The sequence below is a fragment of the Pelodiscus sinensis genome, chromosome 1 (assembly GCF_052426305.1).
Source record: "Pelodiscus sinensis isolate ZL-2025 chromosome 1, ASM5242630v1, whole genome shotgun sequence".
NCBI classification, from domain to species: domain Eukaryota; kingdom Metazoa; phylum Chordata; order Testudines; family Trionychidae; genus Pelodiscus; species Pelodiscus sinensis.
Window position 1 is genome coordinate 220,912,702 of NC_143052.1, and position 15,669 is coordinate 220,928,370.

Consider the following 15,669-nt stretch of genomic DNA (forward strand, 5'->3'; position numbering starts at 1 on the left):
TGAATGCTAAGGTGGTGCATCACAATCTTTTCTGTTTGTTCTTAGCCCAAACTCTGGTGCATCAAGTATGTATTGCTTTTTTCTTTCACACCTCTACTCAAAATTAACTTATCCTACAAAACATAACCCATGTCAGTAAAGTAACCCCTGGACAACATACTAACTCCCCATTTACATTGCTCTTCTCACCTAGGAGTTGTGTGTGATTTATACTGTCTATTTAGCTTGTTTTCTATGTTGTCTACCTGTACAGCACCAGAGACTTACACAATAAATTACTAATATGGGCTTAATTATGGGACCCATTAATGTAGCTCAATGTAACTGAATTCTCTGTACAGGTTGGACATCTCTGGTTCAGCACTGTTGGGATCTGACTTGTCCCCAATGACACAATTTGCTATGGGCCTGAACCAGCTAGCGCCCTGTCTCTGACACCCTCTTTGCTCTCCTCAGCTCTGCTGCTGCTGGCCCCGACCCCAGGCTGCCATACGCAGCTGGGGTTCTCCAGCCTCGGCCCGCACTGCCATGTGAGACCAGATTTCCCCAGCCTTGTGCAACCAGGCTTCTAAGGCCCCATGCTGTCACAGGCACTCAGGCTTCTACACCTCTCAGCCCTGTGTTCCTATGGATACCTGGGATTCCCCAGCCCACGGCTTTGCACTTCCACAGGCTGCTGGGGTTCTCCGGTTCCCAGGCTCAGCAGTGCTGTGGAGCTCCTCTGATCCCGCTGCCCCCAGCCAGGCTATTGGCCCCTCTGCCAGTAGGCTCCAGGGCTCTCTGGTCCAGAAGCTCACTGATGGTGTGGGAGCAGAGTGTATCGGTTTTCAGAGGTTCAACCTGTATTTTGTCACGTGTAGTTTAAAGGTTTAGTCGTGTGTGTGTGTGTGCACGCACGTGTAAAATTTTATTTATAAACAAAAACTTTAAAATGGATTCAGCTGTATTTCTTCTCCCTATAACACTATCCAAAACACTGAATTTAAATCAAATACTTTGCTAAACCACAACCTGTGGATGTCTTTCAGTGACCAAACTGTACACTCAGAAAACAGAACACCAAAGTAGGAACCAGTACCCATCCTTTACTTATATATCAATATACAGAAAAGGTATGAAAAAATAAAATGGCATGTTCTATTTGTACTTTTGCTCTTTCTGTAAAATTCAAAATTCAAGTTCTTTTCTAAATACTATTTTCTCTTAAGAACTCACCTTTTTAACTGAGAGTGTAAATAGGAGGCTAAACGAGTAGCTTCTTCCAGCTGCAAAAGCAAACAATTTCTCTTCTCCTGTAACAGTATCCTATAATTTAAAATTGCAATTATTATTTTCCTTCTTTTGTTTATATTGCAATAGTGTTCAAAATGTGCTAAGAGCTTTCCAAATACAGAAGACACAGTTCTTGTTGTATTGCAGGTTTGTTGGACTAAATAGTGAATCCTTTTTTAACAAAACAGAATGGGTGTGTCTACACTGCCTGTAGCTCAAAATAAACTATGCAATTTGAGCTACACAAATTGTGTAGCTTATTTCGAGTCAATTTAGAAATAGCTTATTTCAAAAATTGGCGCTGTCTATACAGCACCTATTTAGAAATTAATTGCTATTCCAAAACATCCCTTACTCCTCGTGGAAAGAGGTTTACAGGGACATCAGAACAGGGACCCTGTTATATCTAGAAATAAGGGATGTGCTCAAAAGAAGTGGAATAGCTATTTTGGGATAGCTCCGGTATCCCGAAATAGTGCTGCAGTGTAGACATAGCCAATAAGGGCAATACACAGCATTTAATCCATGATAGAACTCCCACTGAGAACACAGGAACTCAGCCTTCTATAACCCTTAGAGAACTGAAGTAACTGAGGCACAAGGAACCAAAGGAAAACACAAGAGATATGATGGTGAGGGTATATAACAGAAATTGCAGAGGCCACATAAAGGTACCTAAGCTGACATGCAACAGGCAAGAGCAGCTGATTAAAACAGTAAGATTTCTTTTCTTCCTAGTGTCAATATTATATCTCAAGTAAAAAAAAAAAACTATGTCATTTAATTGTACTTTGCAGGGGAAAGTACATGGAAGTACCCCAAATACCCTGCCAGATTGAAAGTAAAACTTCAAAAGTTTTTTTTTTTTTTTGAGAATTTCTCTTCTGTTAAACAGTTTATTACAAAACTCTAGGATCCTGGATTTCATTCAGATATACTGTGGCAGGGGAGGAGTGAAGAACCACTGGAAAAACAGATAAGTATCGATTTGACCTTCACCTAATAAGCCAAAAGTGAATTCTTCTGTATTAAACTGCAATTATATTTTTTTAAGTCCTCAATGCTCCCGTGCTGGTTGATATTTGGAATGGAGGGGGACAAAGTGGTGGGTGTCCAGAGCTCTGTACCTTACTCAAGGGGGGGTATGTCTACACCGCCACCCTAGTTCGAACAAGGGTGGCTAACGTAGGCATTCGAAGTTGCAAATGAAACCCGGGATTTAAATATCCCGGGCTTCATTTGCATCTTGCTGGGCGCCGCCATTTTTAAATCCCCGTTAGTGCGGACTCCGTGCCTGTGGCTACACGTGGCACGGAGTAGGTAGTTCGAATTAGGCTCTCTAATTTGAACTACCATTATTCCTCGTGGAATGAGGTGGACCGGTAGTTCGAATTACAGAGCCTAATTCGAACTACCTACTCCGTGCCGTGTGTAGCCGCGGGCACAGAGTCTGCACTAACGGGGATTTAAAAATGGCGGCGCCCGGCAAGATGCAAATGAAGCCCGGGATATTTAAATCCCGGGCTTCATTTGCAACTTCGAATGCCTACATTAGCCTCCATAGTTCGAGCTAGGGTGGCAGTGTAGACATACCCGGTCAGTGTTAACTGGCTCCACAGAATGTCTCTAACCCTCCTGGACTGGAAAAACAGTTAATATGATGCATGCGTTTTCAAAGAGAAGGTAATAAAGGGTAAGTGAAAAAGGGAATCTTTGAGGTGAGTGAAATTAAATGTCAGCCTTAACCACTCATAGCTATGTAAGGAAAGAAAGCTACCTTCTCTACACAACATAATCTTGAAGCCCCAGTGTAGTTTGCTGTATAAGTTTAAAGTTATGCCAGATCTTTATGTACTCAATGCTACATTTTAACATCAGTAACAGAACTCTTATTAAATGTGCCTAAATATCAACCCTTTGTGTATGCACGTGTGCGCGCATGTAAACTGGCGGGAAGGACATGATATACAGAAGGAGAACCTCGGTGAGAGTAACCTTCTGTCTCTGATTCGAAAAACAAAACATAAGATACTAATTACAATTAGTTGGGTCTCTGCTGTTGTGCTCTCTTTTGTTATTAAAAATGCAGCATCCTTAAATATTGTTCTAGCTTTTGCTCAATTTTTTGCTAGAATCTGAAAGATCAAATATCACCCTGGAATGTTGGTTTCCACAGCACAGACTACAACATGGAAAAAGAGCCTGCTCTTTTTGCCAGCACAGTATGCACTACCTAACATGAGATCCCAAAAACAACATATAAAATTTACTACACTTCAGGGTAAAGTGAACTCCCTTCTCTATCATTTTCTAGACTGGAGTGCCAATGCTGCAAAAAATCACAAATAATGTCATACAAAACATCAACTGTATTTGTTTAATCATCTGTATATTCTCTATTAACCTTTGGATTTACTGCCTGAAGTATGCCTGTTCAAGACAAACAGAGTTCTGCAAACTTGGATATGGGGCCATTTTCAATTATTTATAAAGATCAACTTAATCACATAAGTGTTAATATTTAGACAAGATGGTATTAACATTGTTCAGTGTAGTGTCTTCAAGTGTCAAAGTTGGCCTTTTTCCATTAATTCATGCCTCAACCTGTTATGAAAGCCAAAAGAATGCACAGAAAATCTGGCAAACCTTCTCACAGATGCTAGCTGCTTCCATGGAAGAACTAAATGGGCATAAATATTTCCTCTGATGTAAGAAAAGGTTCACCATAAGGTTTAGCAACACTATTAGAGTACAGGCAGTCCCCGGGTTACATGGATCCGACTTACATCGGATCCCTACTTACAAACGGGGTGAGGCAACCCCACACTAGCTGCTTCCCCCCAGCAGACCAGGGAGACACGAAGCTAGGCCCTCCCCCCCCCCCCCCCCCCCAGCAGACCAGGGAGACGCGGAGCAGCTTTTCTCAGCAGACACCTCAGCTTGAGAATAAAGGACTGAGGGAAGTGAGGTATGGGAGAATAAAACTGAGCTCTGGAGAAATGTTTGGCTAGAGTTTCCCCTACAATATGTACCAGTTCCGACTTACATACAAATTCAACTTAAGAACAAACCTACAGTCCCCATCTTGTACGTAACCCGGGGACTGCCTGTATTAGAAAGACGGGTTTTAGACAGAAGCTCCGTCTCTATAACTGCAAGCATTTTATAATAACCAAAGTCTATTGGCAATACTTGGCTGGAATTCTAGTCCTTTCCTTAAATTCAGATGACAATTTATGGCACCTTGAAATGAACAATACTTTCCTCATACGAAGAATATTTTCATTTCTAACAGAGTTTCATATTGGTTTTAAATACACAAAAAGTATATACATTATACACAACAAAATTTAGGCTCACATTTAGATGCAGCCAAACTGTAGACTGCACAGGCAAATAGGAAAGATGTGTGTAAACACAGCATAAAGGTCATCTTTAAATTTCTCTGGTCCTGGGGCTATGCTGTGTGCAGACTTGGTCTCTGTTTGGATGTCTCTGCTGTTTCTAAGGCCATAACTATCCCCATCATTGTGGGTCATAAGTGTTTAGGTTCATCCAGAGTAGCTCAATGGCATTCATCTGCAGCTCATAGCTTTTCCAAAGAGAAGTGAAAACCTGACATGATTTTATCAATTCTGCTGCACCGTAAGGGTCTGAAGAGGAAAAGGGAAAGTGACTAGTCCTGCCAATTTCAGGAAAGCTTTCAGAAGATTGGCTCTAAACAGTGGCATGGTCAGGAAGTTACAAAAGAGACTAGAGTCCCAGTTGGGAGCCAAGTGCACAAATAACCATGTGCTTTGATCTCACATAAAGCTGGTAAAATGCACCAGCTCTTCACTTGGAATATGTGCAGGTGCATCCTATGGTAGATAAGAAAATAATTTAAGACCCCAAACCTTTCAGTGGCTCCTTGAGCAGAACTGGCCCGAGCCCGCTGAATTTCATCCTCCAAGCGCCGCTTTTCTTCCTCCAAACGTGCAATGTATTCTGGAGATCGTCTTTGCTGACTGATGAGCTGCAGTTCCTGAAGGAGAGCCTCTTTCTCCTTGATGAGCTGAAGCCGGTCCCTGTCTGCCTCAGCCATTCCTGGCCAGGATTCATTATCTAGCAAGGCCAGCTGCTGCTGTATATTGGAAACTCTTTAAAAGAGAGAGACAGCATAAGAAAAAGATAAGTAAAGGGAAAAAAATACTGTGGCAAAACTGTTCAGGAAAATCATTCCCAAACCACAAACACTTAATTACTTTTAATCTTAAAACTATTTGTGAATGTGAAATAAAACCACAAAAACATGCAAGCATATATTTATGGTCTCACATAAGTGAATCTCGTTAGAGCTATAGTTTAACACCCTTAACTTACACATATACCCCATTATGTTGGGGATTTAAAAGATACCAATGGAGTTGTTCCACACTGTACCCTATGTGTTGCCGATATATTTGAAAGATGATGTATGATACAACTGCAGAGTTTACTCTTAGCTTCCTCTCTCTGTTGGTTTTAAATCAGACTCTAATTTACATCTGATCTTTCTTAATAGCAAATGAAGATTTTTAAAAACTAATCATTACCACTTTCAATTAATTAGACAATGTCTGCAATGGTATTTTAGCAGTTTTGAGCTGTGATAGTTCATATTATCAAGATACTATAAAGATATGTAAATAAAATGAATATTTGTGAGACTGCTATATGTAGTAAACATTAAGCATGTGGCTTGGGGTCCAAGGAAGCCGTCTGAGTAGCCCAAGAAACTTACTTCTATTCTGAAGGGAATGGGTCATTTTATTTCTTATTCTTCTCCCCAAATCAGGATTTTGGGAATGTTTTGAGGGACTTAGCCATCAACAAGTCCCACAATGTCTAGAGCCAAGCTATTCTCCAGACACTCAGCTGGGAAAAAAACTTTAAGGGACAAAAAAGATTTGGCACTCCATGACTGACAACTAGAGGACAGGAATAAATAAGTCATGAATCTAAAAAATATGGGGCTGGAGCTGAACAGTTGCCGCCAGGAGAAGCCATTATAAAAGTACTGCTGGGAAGAAGCCAAGCCCTCCTACTCCAACAACTTATTTCTCTTCTCTGAAAACAAAGCACAAGCCATAACAGCCCATCCGCAAACCACAAGTTATTCAGGAGAGTACCTCAGTTTTCGGGTGGTATGGTCATGGTTAGAGGAGAAGAATGAACAAACTAAGTTGAGGAATGCAGAAGCCATGGAGTTTATTTGCATAAACACTGTGCCCCTTTAAAGCTGAGTTCTTGTGAGTTCCTGACAAATCAAGTTCTCTGAAATTTAAATTTAGTTTGAACAGTTTCCTTTTTCCCTCTTTTTCATTCTGACATGCCTCTGAACTTCCTCGTTCTACCCAGGCCTGGAAGATCCAAAGTCTGATTTCAAAGGCCTAAGGGACAAGATTTGCAAACCTCACAGAAAGTTTGGTTTGTCGACAGAATTGTCAGCATAAGTGACGTTGACTAACCTCCATGTAGACGCAGATATGTCAACAAAAGAATGCTTCTGTTAACAGTTACCTTCATTTGGAAAGGTGGCATTCTGACACTACCCTTTCTGTCAGTATAAGCTGCATCTATACTAAAGGGCTTTCCAACCTAGCTATGAAGGTATAATCTCCGCAGCCTAGACATAGTATATGGGTGGCAGAATCTGGTCCTAATTTTGTGAAGCCAAACAATTCTGATTGGCAACTGAACATTAGTAAATCTCCTGTCATTTTGAGGTTTGTCCATAATTTCTGAAAACATGCTAACTTTAAGTTATGTGTACGTAAGAGGAGATGGCAGGAGTACAGAGTCAGGGTTAATTCACCTCAGTGGGGCCGTTTATCTAAGCAGAGTTTCTAGGCTATGACCCTAAAAGTTAAAATCTAAAAAGCCCAGCTCATACTAACAAAATATCTTAAAATGAAACTTTGTATTTTAGAGTAGGAACACAAAATATTCAACTCTATGAGACACTATATGAGACACAAATTTTAAAAAACGTCTAGAGATTTTTCAAATGTGTTCCCTAGTGAAAATCCGGAATGCTATGTCTGTAGGAGACTCGACACAACCACGTTCTTGTCAATCACTTACCAACCCTCCGACAACTCTTTTAGTAAAAGTGGAACTATGCAAGAGAAAAAGTTTTCTTGGAAGATATAAAATGTCATAATTTTTCTCAGTTCTTAGCGACAATTAGCCAGCAATATTTCCTTGTTGAATAACTTAAAAATGCTCAGGGGTTTCATTTTATTAAAAAATTAATTAATTAATTAAAATGTTTAAGTCGGTCATGTTCATGAGACAGATTCAAATATGATAAAGCCAAAGAAGAACACACTCATTTTAATAAGAGATTTTAAAAAAAGACAATTCTAAATTCAAGCCTGATAAAATAAAAACAAAAACAAATTACATGCAGTCTTACAAATACAGCAACAACCACCCTGCTCCTGAAATCCGTATTACTTCAGCATTACTCTATGCAAGCTCCAAAGTCCATCAGTAAAGAGCAGTTGCAATAATGGGGCCTACCAAAGAAATTAATTTAGTGGGCTTAAAGCTTTAACAGGGAAACCTATAATCTCGGGGCGGGGAGGGGTATGCTAGAGATATGAATATCTGTCTGAGTCTCTTTGTTCAAGAACTCCTCCTATTCACTAAGAGCTAGGACTACCAAATTTGATATGCAGCTTCCTCTTATAACAACAAAGCAAGGTCAGGGTTTGGTTGTGTCAGGAAAATGGAATGTACCAGGAATATGATAGTTTTCCATAAAACAGAAAGGGAGCAGGGAGAGAGAGGAGGGAAGCGATCTTTATAGTCACCACTGGGGGCAGTGAGCACAGGGGAGAGATATCCTTACAGTTACTACTGAGGATAGCCGCACCCATGAAATGGCCAGCAGGGTATGGGGTTCCACCATTTGGCCTGCCCCGGTAAGTGGTCTCCTTGCCTTAAAACCTCTGGGCAATGCCTATGTGGCACCCCTCCTTCTACCCCACTGGTGAGGTGAAGCAAGGCCTGCATGCTCCCCTCTTTTCCTTCCCTGCCCCAGAAAGCGCCATGCGGGGGGGGGAGACTGGTGCTGGGAAGACCTGCATGGTCTCAACCTCCAGCTGAGCTCCCCCCCACCAATATCCTACCCCAAATCTCAAGCTTCCCCCCTCCCAAAACCCCCATGCTGGCCACCCTCCTCAAACCCCAAGCCTGGCCTCCTGGTCCGTGAGTTTGGCCCTCAACCAAGCACTGGGCCACCCACCCTCCAACGGACTGACCTGGGGCACACTGGCAGAAGGCCTGTGTGGTCCCCCTCCAGCCTTGCCTTGCTCGACCTGGGCAGTGTTGGGTATGTCTGCTAGTTAAGTACATATTATATTTGAAATATGTAACTACATTCTACATGCACTTTAAAACACTGTAGCATGTGTCAATTTTAATTTCAATAAAATTATGGCCAGCACATTAGCAGAAAGACCTATCTTTAAATAGAAGAATCATTTACCACAAAAATTAACTTAAGAGTCCCATGGCACCTTAAAGACTGACATTTATTTGGGCATAAGCTTCTGTAGGTAAAAACCACTTCATCAGATGCATCTGACAAAGTGGTTTTTACCCACAAAAGCTTATGCCCAAATAAATGTCAGTTTTTAGGAAACATTGGGTCCTCATTGTTTTTGCAGAAACAGATTAACACAGCTACCTCTCTGAGGCCTTGTCTGCACTACGTGGTGGATCTTCACTGTAGCAACTGATCCACTGGCCATCAAGTTATCGCATCTGCTTATACACGATAAATCAATCTCCGAGCATGCTTCCACCGATACTGGTACTTCCACCAGGATGAGAAGAGTAGTCAGTGTCGACGGGAAAGAGGCTGTGGTAATTCAGTTAATTTCAGCCACAATATTCGCATAGCTGAAGTAGATCAACAGTACCATTTAGTGTGGACAAGGTCTGAGACTTCTTAATACAAGCTACAGCTACACCAGTCCCAGGAAAAGAGGTTTCACTGGTCAGTAATAGCACTACTTCCCTTCCATCTTAGTTACTCTTTGAAAAAGTTCCATGCATCCAGTTCTATAGGGTTTTTTTAATACAACTGGAATCAAGGTTTGAGCTGGATGTCCCTTTTAATGGGAGTTAGATCAAATGTTTTCTACTTTTCTGTAGGTCACATTTCAAAAATGTGAAGTTCCTACATCAGATTTTTCATGTACCCATTATATTGAACGCAGGAGATCTAAGGTACTATATGAACCAATCATCTCCTTCTTGTGTTAACAATTGTGTCTTGTCTTGAAAAGGACAACTACTTGAATAACTTTTGTTTGAGAGTATAAAACTTTGAGGCAATTAAGGTCGCTACACACAATATCCCTGATGCCCACAAAAATAAAAAAATGATAAGCCAGGATATCTAACTTCAACTACTCCTTTCAGAGAAGAACACCTTTCCATTACTGGACACAGCAGGCCACAAAAACCATCTTTAACTCTGTTCCCCAAACAACTTACACTACTTTCTAGATTACTTCCTTTTCTACAGAGCGATCTGTGGATGTTTGGCACATGGTAGGGAGATGACAATTTAGTAAAGAAGTCTTTCAGAAGAGTTCTTCTTAAAGGCTGGTATCTTTAAGAAAGCAGAAAATGATGATGCACAGCATATATTGGGTATGGATGCTGTAGTAATGGTTAGATGCATCCTTTGGATAAAGGAGAAGTTACTGTAAAGTAACTTAATACTTCATTTCCTTGGTTTTGTGAGTTTGACTTAAGTATGGGCTGTGTAGAAACGAATAACTTTACAGTGAAATATGTGCATTAATTTCCTCAAGTTTTGAATATTTTAAATTCTTAAGCAGGGCAAGCTTGGGGGCAGAAGACACGCAGACGTACGGCTGTAGCTGGAGAAGATTTTGGGTATCAACAGCTATGTACAGAACTTACTTTGTTGTAGGACAAAAATCAAAATGTTCAGCACTAATCAGGCTTCCTTGTTCCCACTCAACTAGATTCAGTCACATGGCATATAAACTAAAAGCATGATTATAAGTAAAAAAAAGATATTGCCCATGGTTTTCTTTAAACAACAAAATCTAATTGTTGCATCACAGCAATGGAGGAGACACCTTTCTATCAGGTTTTGGATAGTCAATTTTTTAAAAAAAGAAAAGATACCAGTCAACAAAGACAAGTAGAACTTCCCTGGACAAGTTATATCTAGAGCCTGAACTGAAGACTATCTGTGAAAAAATGTGCTAGGAGAAACCTAACAAAAACTACAGAAAAATCTGGGAGCATAAAAACTAACCTAGTCAGGCATTTCATGTTAATTGGTCACATACTTGGAAATGGAAACATTTATGCCCCATGTCAAGATCATTTCAGAACATAACCCTAACTACTGAGTTGGTATCGGGTACTACCTCCTAATCATTTTTGGAGCACTTCTCTTAAGTGACCTTAAAACAATATTATTTATGTTACAACATAGCTTTTTGTAAGTGATAATACATTAAAGACCAAATATAACACACTTTTAGTGGTAAAATGAGAGATTTTCATCTAATTTTTCATTACTGTTTGAATATCATTGTTCTCAGCTGAACAGTTCTTGAACTCAGTGGGAGCATTCTATCCAGTGCTGTTTTAATCCCCCCTCTTGGAAAATAGGTGTCTTATCTATATCAGGCTCAAGGGGCCTTCCCCATGCATATGCAGTTATTTGCAAAGATTTCTTGTTGGAGGCTTTGTGTAAGAATAAAACAAATCTCATATCTGGTGTACACTGGAGGCTTTTTGCGTTGAAATAGCTACAGCATTGCACGGTCAGTTATTGGTGCCCCATTTTGCACCAATATAGTAAGTAACAACATTATGTGAGATTGCACCAGTGTAATTATACCCCATTAACTATGTTTACCTAGATGCAAGACGAACCTAAAACTGTATTTAAATCCACCTTCAGTGTTTTGCCTGTGAAATTCCATTTTGCTTTACTGAATGTGACAAGAAACATTAAATTCCAATAAAAGTTGTAACACGGAAGTAAACTACATTGTGCAAATGAGTAACACAGAAGTCATTCTATACAAAACAGTGAAGAGAAGTTACTTTATTGGAACGTGTGTGCTGCCATCTTAAATTTGTGTTCACTTATGAGCTACAGTAACATTTTGAAGCTTCAGGGGATAGCCGAGTTAGACTTAGATTTAGGATAAACTTAAAAAACAACAAAGGGTCTGGTAGCACTTTATAGACTACCAAAACATGTAGATAGTATCATGAGCTTTTGTGGGCACAGCTCACTTCTTCAGATAACTGGAGTTTTGTTATCTCCTTTGTGCAATCTCCCTCCTCTGCACTTTTCAGAAACACTTAGAAAAAAATGTAAGTAAATTTTGATATTCAGAATAAGCAGCAAGTCAGTCCATTGACCAGAAAGCAATTTGATACCACTTACTAGAGTATGGAATGCAAACCCATCAGTACTTGCTATTCATGGATGGGAATGGGAAAAATGCCTAGAACACTGCTTAATGTTTCACAAATTTAGATTTTCAGAAAAATGTTAAATTACTACATCAATAGAGACTTTCATTTTTGTTATAAACCCTAATGAAAATACTACTTTTTACCTGTAGTCACTGTAAAATATATATCCCTCAAACGCCTGTACCCAGGAAGAAAATAACAATTCTGAAAAACTGAGTTTTGCATAAGACTTTAAATGTACATTTTATAAATTACATCCCTGTCAATACATTCACTGAATATAAGAGTTGTCTAGGGAAAGCAAATAGATGCTCTAATATTAAGCCTCTTCTTCCCCCCCAAAACAACACACTTTTGGAGCAGGCCAAAAGTAAAAAAAAAAAGGCTGAAATTTAGAGTCTGAAAGTAGGTACACGCACATTCAACGGGGAAAACATTCTTAGGAATAGTAGGTCTGAGAAGCGGGGGGATGAGAAAAATACTACAGACAATTAAAAAACACTAAATGAGCATATCGGAAGTACTGTGAAGCCTCCTATGGAAAAGGGAAGCTGCTCACAAATATGCTTGAAGAAGAATGCAAATATGTCCAGGAAACACAACAAAAGTCTCCAAAAACTCTAGGGACCAGAGAAAATGTAAACTACTGAACTTGTCATTTTGAGTCATCACAATATGCAATATTGCGCAAGTTTTTTTCTGTAAAATGTGTAGTTCTCATGACCAAAGGAAGCAGTATGGGGCAACAGGCAACTCCCTCGGAGCCGATGCACCACGGGCTGGCTTTTAAGCCAGCTCCCCACACATAATGGAAGCTGTGTGTAATCATGAACGTTAACTGATGAGCCTTGACATGATCAAAGGAACTGGAGGGAATATATACCCCAAGTTATGGGTAAGGGCAATGAGCTGAAATTGAAGCAAGGGAGGCTTAAGGTTGGTGTCACGGGGCCCTGACACCGACCACCCCGGTCATAACCCTCCGCCCCGCTTGCTGCCCCAGTCTCCTCTGATTCCGCTGAGCTGAGGATTGCTGAACCTCCCTCTGGTCGCTCTGACAATCACCCGAGCGGGGAGGTAAGGGGGGTCCGGGCCCTCCCTCTCTCCAGACCCCAGCCCAGGGCCCTAAGGCGGGGGAGAATTACCCCTCTCCCCTCACCTGGCTGATGGGGCAAGGTGCCTCAACGCATCAGCCCGCAGGCTCCTGCCTGCACCCGCCCTGGGCTGCTTCCTCACCCTCCCGCTCACTGGCGGGTCTGTCCCGGTGCTTCTTCGAGGCTCTCAGCCCCTTCATCCGCCTTCCTCCGCAGTCCTACGGCTCCTGCCGGTTTTATCCCGGGGAGGGTGCTGCCCCTCCTCTCCAGGACGCCTGCGCTGGCTTCCCACAAGCAACTCCTCCCCTTTTCCTCCAGCTGCCCCCGCCCCCTCTTAGTGTTCTCCTCCCGGCCAGCGTCGCTGGGTATCGGGGCTGCTGGTGGGGGGTCGGCGGGGGCACCGGCCCTGAAGCTGCCGGGGTGGCGTATCTCCGCTGTTGCCACTATCTCCCCCACTGCAGGAGAAGCCTCCTCCCCGGCAGCCGGGGAACCGACGGTTAAGCCTCCTATTGGGCGGCGCGTCTCTGCCGGCCCCCCCCCCCCCAGCAGCTTCCCTCGTGGCTGGGAAAGCTGCTCCGCGTCCCCCTGGCCCTCTGGGGGTGGGGGGGTGCGGTTAGTGCAGGGTTGCGCCACCCCGTCACAGTTGGATCTTCGGAAAAACTTCTGAACTACTAGGGTGGTTAAACACTGGAATAAATTTCCTAGGGAGGGTGTGGAATCTCCATCCTTGGATGGAATATTTAAGAGCAGATTAGACAAAAAAAATCTTTTGGGGATAATCTAGATGCTTGGTCCTGTGGTGAGGGTAGGGCACTGGACTTGATGACCTCTCGAGGTTTCTTCCACTTCTAGCATTCCATGATTCTATTGTTTCAGAAGGGTAGCTGTGCTAGTCTGTAACTGAAAAAACTTTAAAAAAAAATGGTCTTGCAGCACCTTAGAAACTAACAAAAAATGTATATGGTGTCATGAGCTATGATTCTATCGTAAGTGCTCCTTTTTATGACACATGGGGGCAAAGTGCCCTTTCCCAAGCAGCATTGAGGAAGCACTCCATTAGCCTGTGAGGCAAAAAGGTTCCACGCCAGCATTCCCTATTAAGCAAAAATGACATTGATAATGGAATCATGACTTTCCCATTTATAGTTCACAGAAAAGTGTTTGCTCAGGCAGCCCAGTAGGGAATTTTTTAACCCCTGGTAAGTACGTTCTGGATAAAGCGGTGTGATGTTTGATGCACCAGTCCCTGTGTGTGACTGACTTAAGGCACAAAGAGAGGGCTCTTCTTAAAATGCTATTGTATTGTCCAACATTAAGTGAATATGTTTAGACTGGACAAGTAGGAGGAAGGTACTGTAGGCCTGATGGACCATCTTGGATTCGTGTAAGTCGATGTGCATTCTAGACCCCAAGAAAATCCTGCCAACCTGTACCACATGATTACCTATGAGCAAGCCCCATCTGTTCCTATTCCTCCTTCTCCTCCAGGTATGCAGCACCCATGCTGTGAGATCCATGCTATGGGGAGCTGAGTGCTGGATGCACAAACTGACTGTGATACGGAGAAGAAAGATCAGTATTAAGAGAAAGGGACAGGGGACGCTGAATTGATAACATTAGAAAGTCAGAGAACCAGCATGGTCTTGGCCACTCTAGAGCAGGGGTGGCCAACCCATTCTAGAGGAAGAGACACAACAGCAGTGAAGAAAGCATGAAGAGCTGGGGCAAAGTTGTTGAGCCAAAAAAACCAAACACACACAAAAACAAAATCAAAAAACAAAACAAACAAACAAACCCCACACCCACCATGCAGGGGAAAAATAGGTGCTGGTACATCTGTCCCAAGGCACGGCTTTTTTTTTGGGGGGGGGGGGGGGGGGGTAGGCGGTGGCCTCAACAACATTGCCCCGGCTCTTCACGCTGTCTCCACTGCTATTGTGGTTCACAAAAAAAGCACTGGGAAGGGGTGAGAGGTGCAAGCTCTGGGAGGGAATTTGGGCACAGGAGGAAGTAGAGAAGAGGATGCTGGCTCATGGAGGAGGCTCCCGGCTGGAGAGTGTTGAGGTCAGGTGGAGGGTTGGGGTGCTGAGCAAGCTGCAGGCTTGAGTGTGTGAGGGTACAGGAGTTTGGGCTGGGGTGCATGAGGGTCTCAGGACACAGATTTGCAGTGTGTGGATGGTACAGGAGTGTTGTGGCAGAAGACTGGGGATGTGGGGGTGCAGGAGTTTGAGGATGTGAGAGGCTTAGGACAGGGGGTTCCAGTGTACAACAGGCTCAGGTTTGGGGTCGAGTGGGGGGGGGGGGGATTCAGGAGTGATATGATGCTGTGGCCAGATGGGGTCTTGTTTGCCAGGCTTCATTTTTAAATACAGGCAGTCCGCGACTTACGCGGATCTGACTTATGTCGGATCCTCACTTACGAACGGGGCTTTCTCGCGCTGGAGTTCACAGGCAGCGGTCAGCCACCTCGAGCTCCGGGGCGAGAAAAGCTGCTCCCGGTGCCCCTGGTCGGCTGGGGACCGTCTCCAGCAGACCAGGGGCATCGGGAGCAAACCCGCAGCAGCGGCGGGTTCCCGCGCTTCTGAGGCTTTGCCAGAGACCCTCATGCACCCCAGCCCAAACTCCTGTACCCTCACACACTCAAGCCTGCAGCTTGCTCAGCACCCCAACCCTCCACCTGACCTCAACACTCTCCAGCCGGGAGCCTCCTCCCTGAGCCAGCATCCTCTTCTCCACTTTCTCCTGTGCCCAAATTCCCTCCCAGAGCTTGCACCTCTCACCCCTTCCC

The 15,669-nt window shown here is 43.0% G+C and overlaps 1 protein-coding gene across 2 annotated transcripts in view; it reads right to left on the reverse strand.

The window, feature by feature from the left end:
- Window positions 1-15,669, reverse strand: part of WWC3 (WWC family member 3) — a 194,937-nt gene that overhangs the window by 48,444 nt on the left and 130,824 nt on the right. For both annotated transcript variants that reach the window (XM_075915044.2, XM_075915035.2), the window contains exons 9-10: window positions 5,169-5,411; window positions 1,216-1,305 (exon numbers count right to left, since the gene is read on the reverse strand). In XM_075915044.2, coding sequence (XP_075771159.1) covers window positions 1,216-1,305; window positions 5,169-5,411 — 333 coding nt within the window. The remainder of the gene's footprint in view (window positions 1-1,215; window positions 1,306-5,168; window positions 5,412-15,669) is intronic.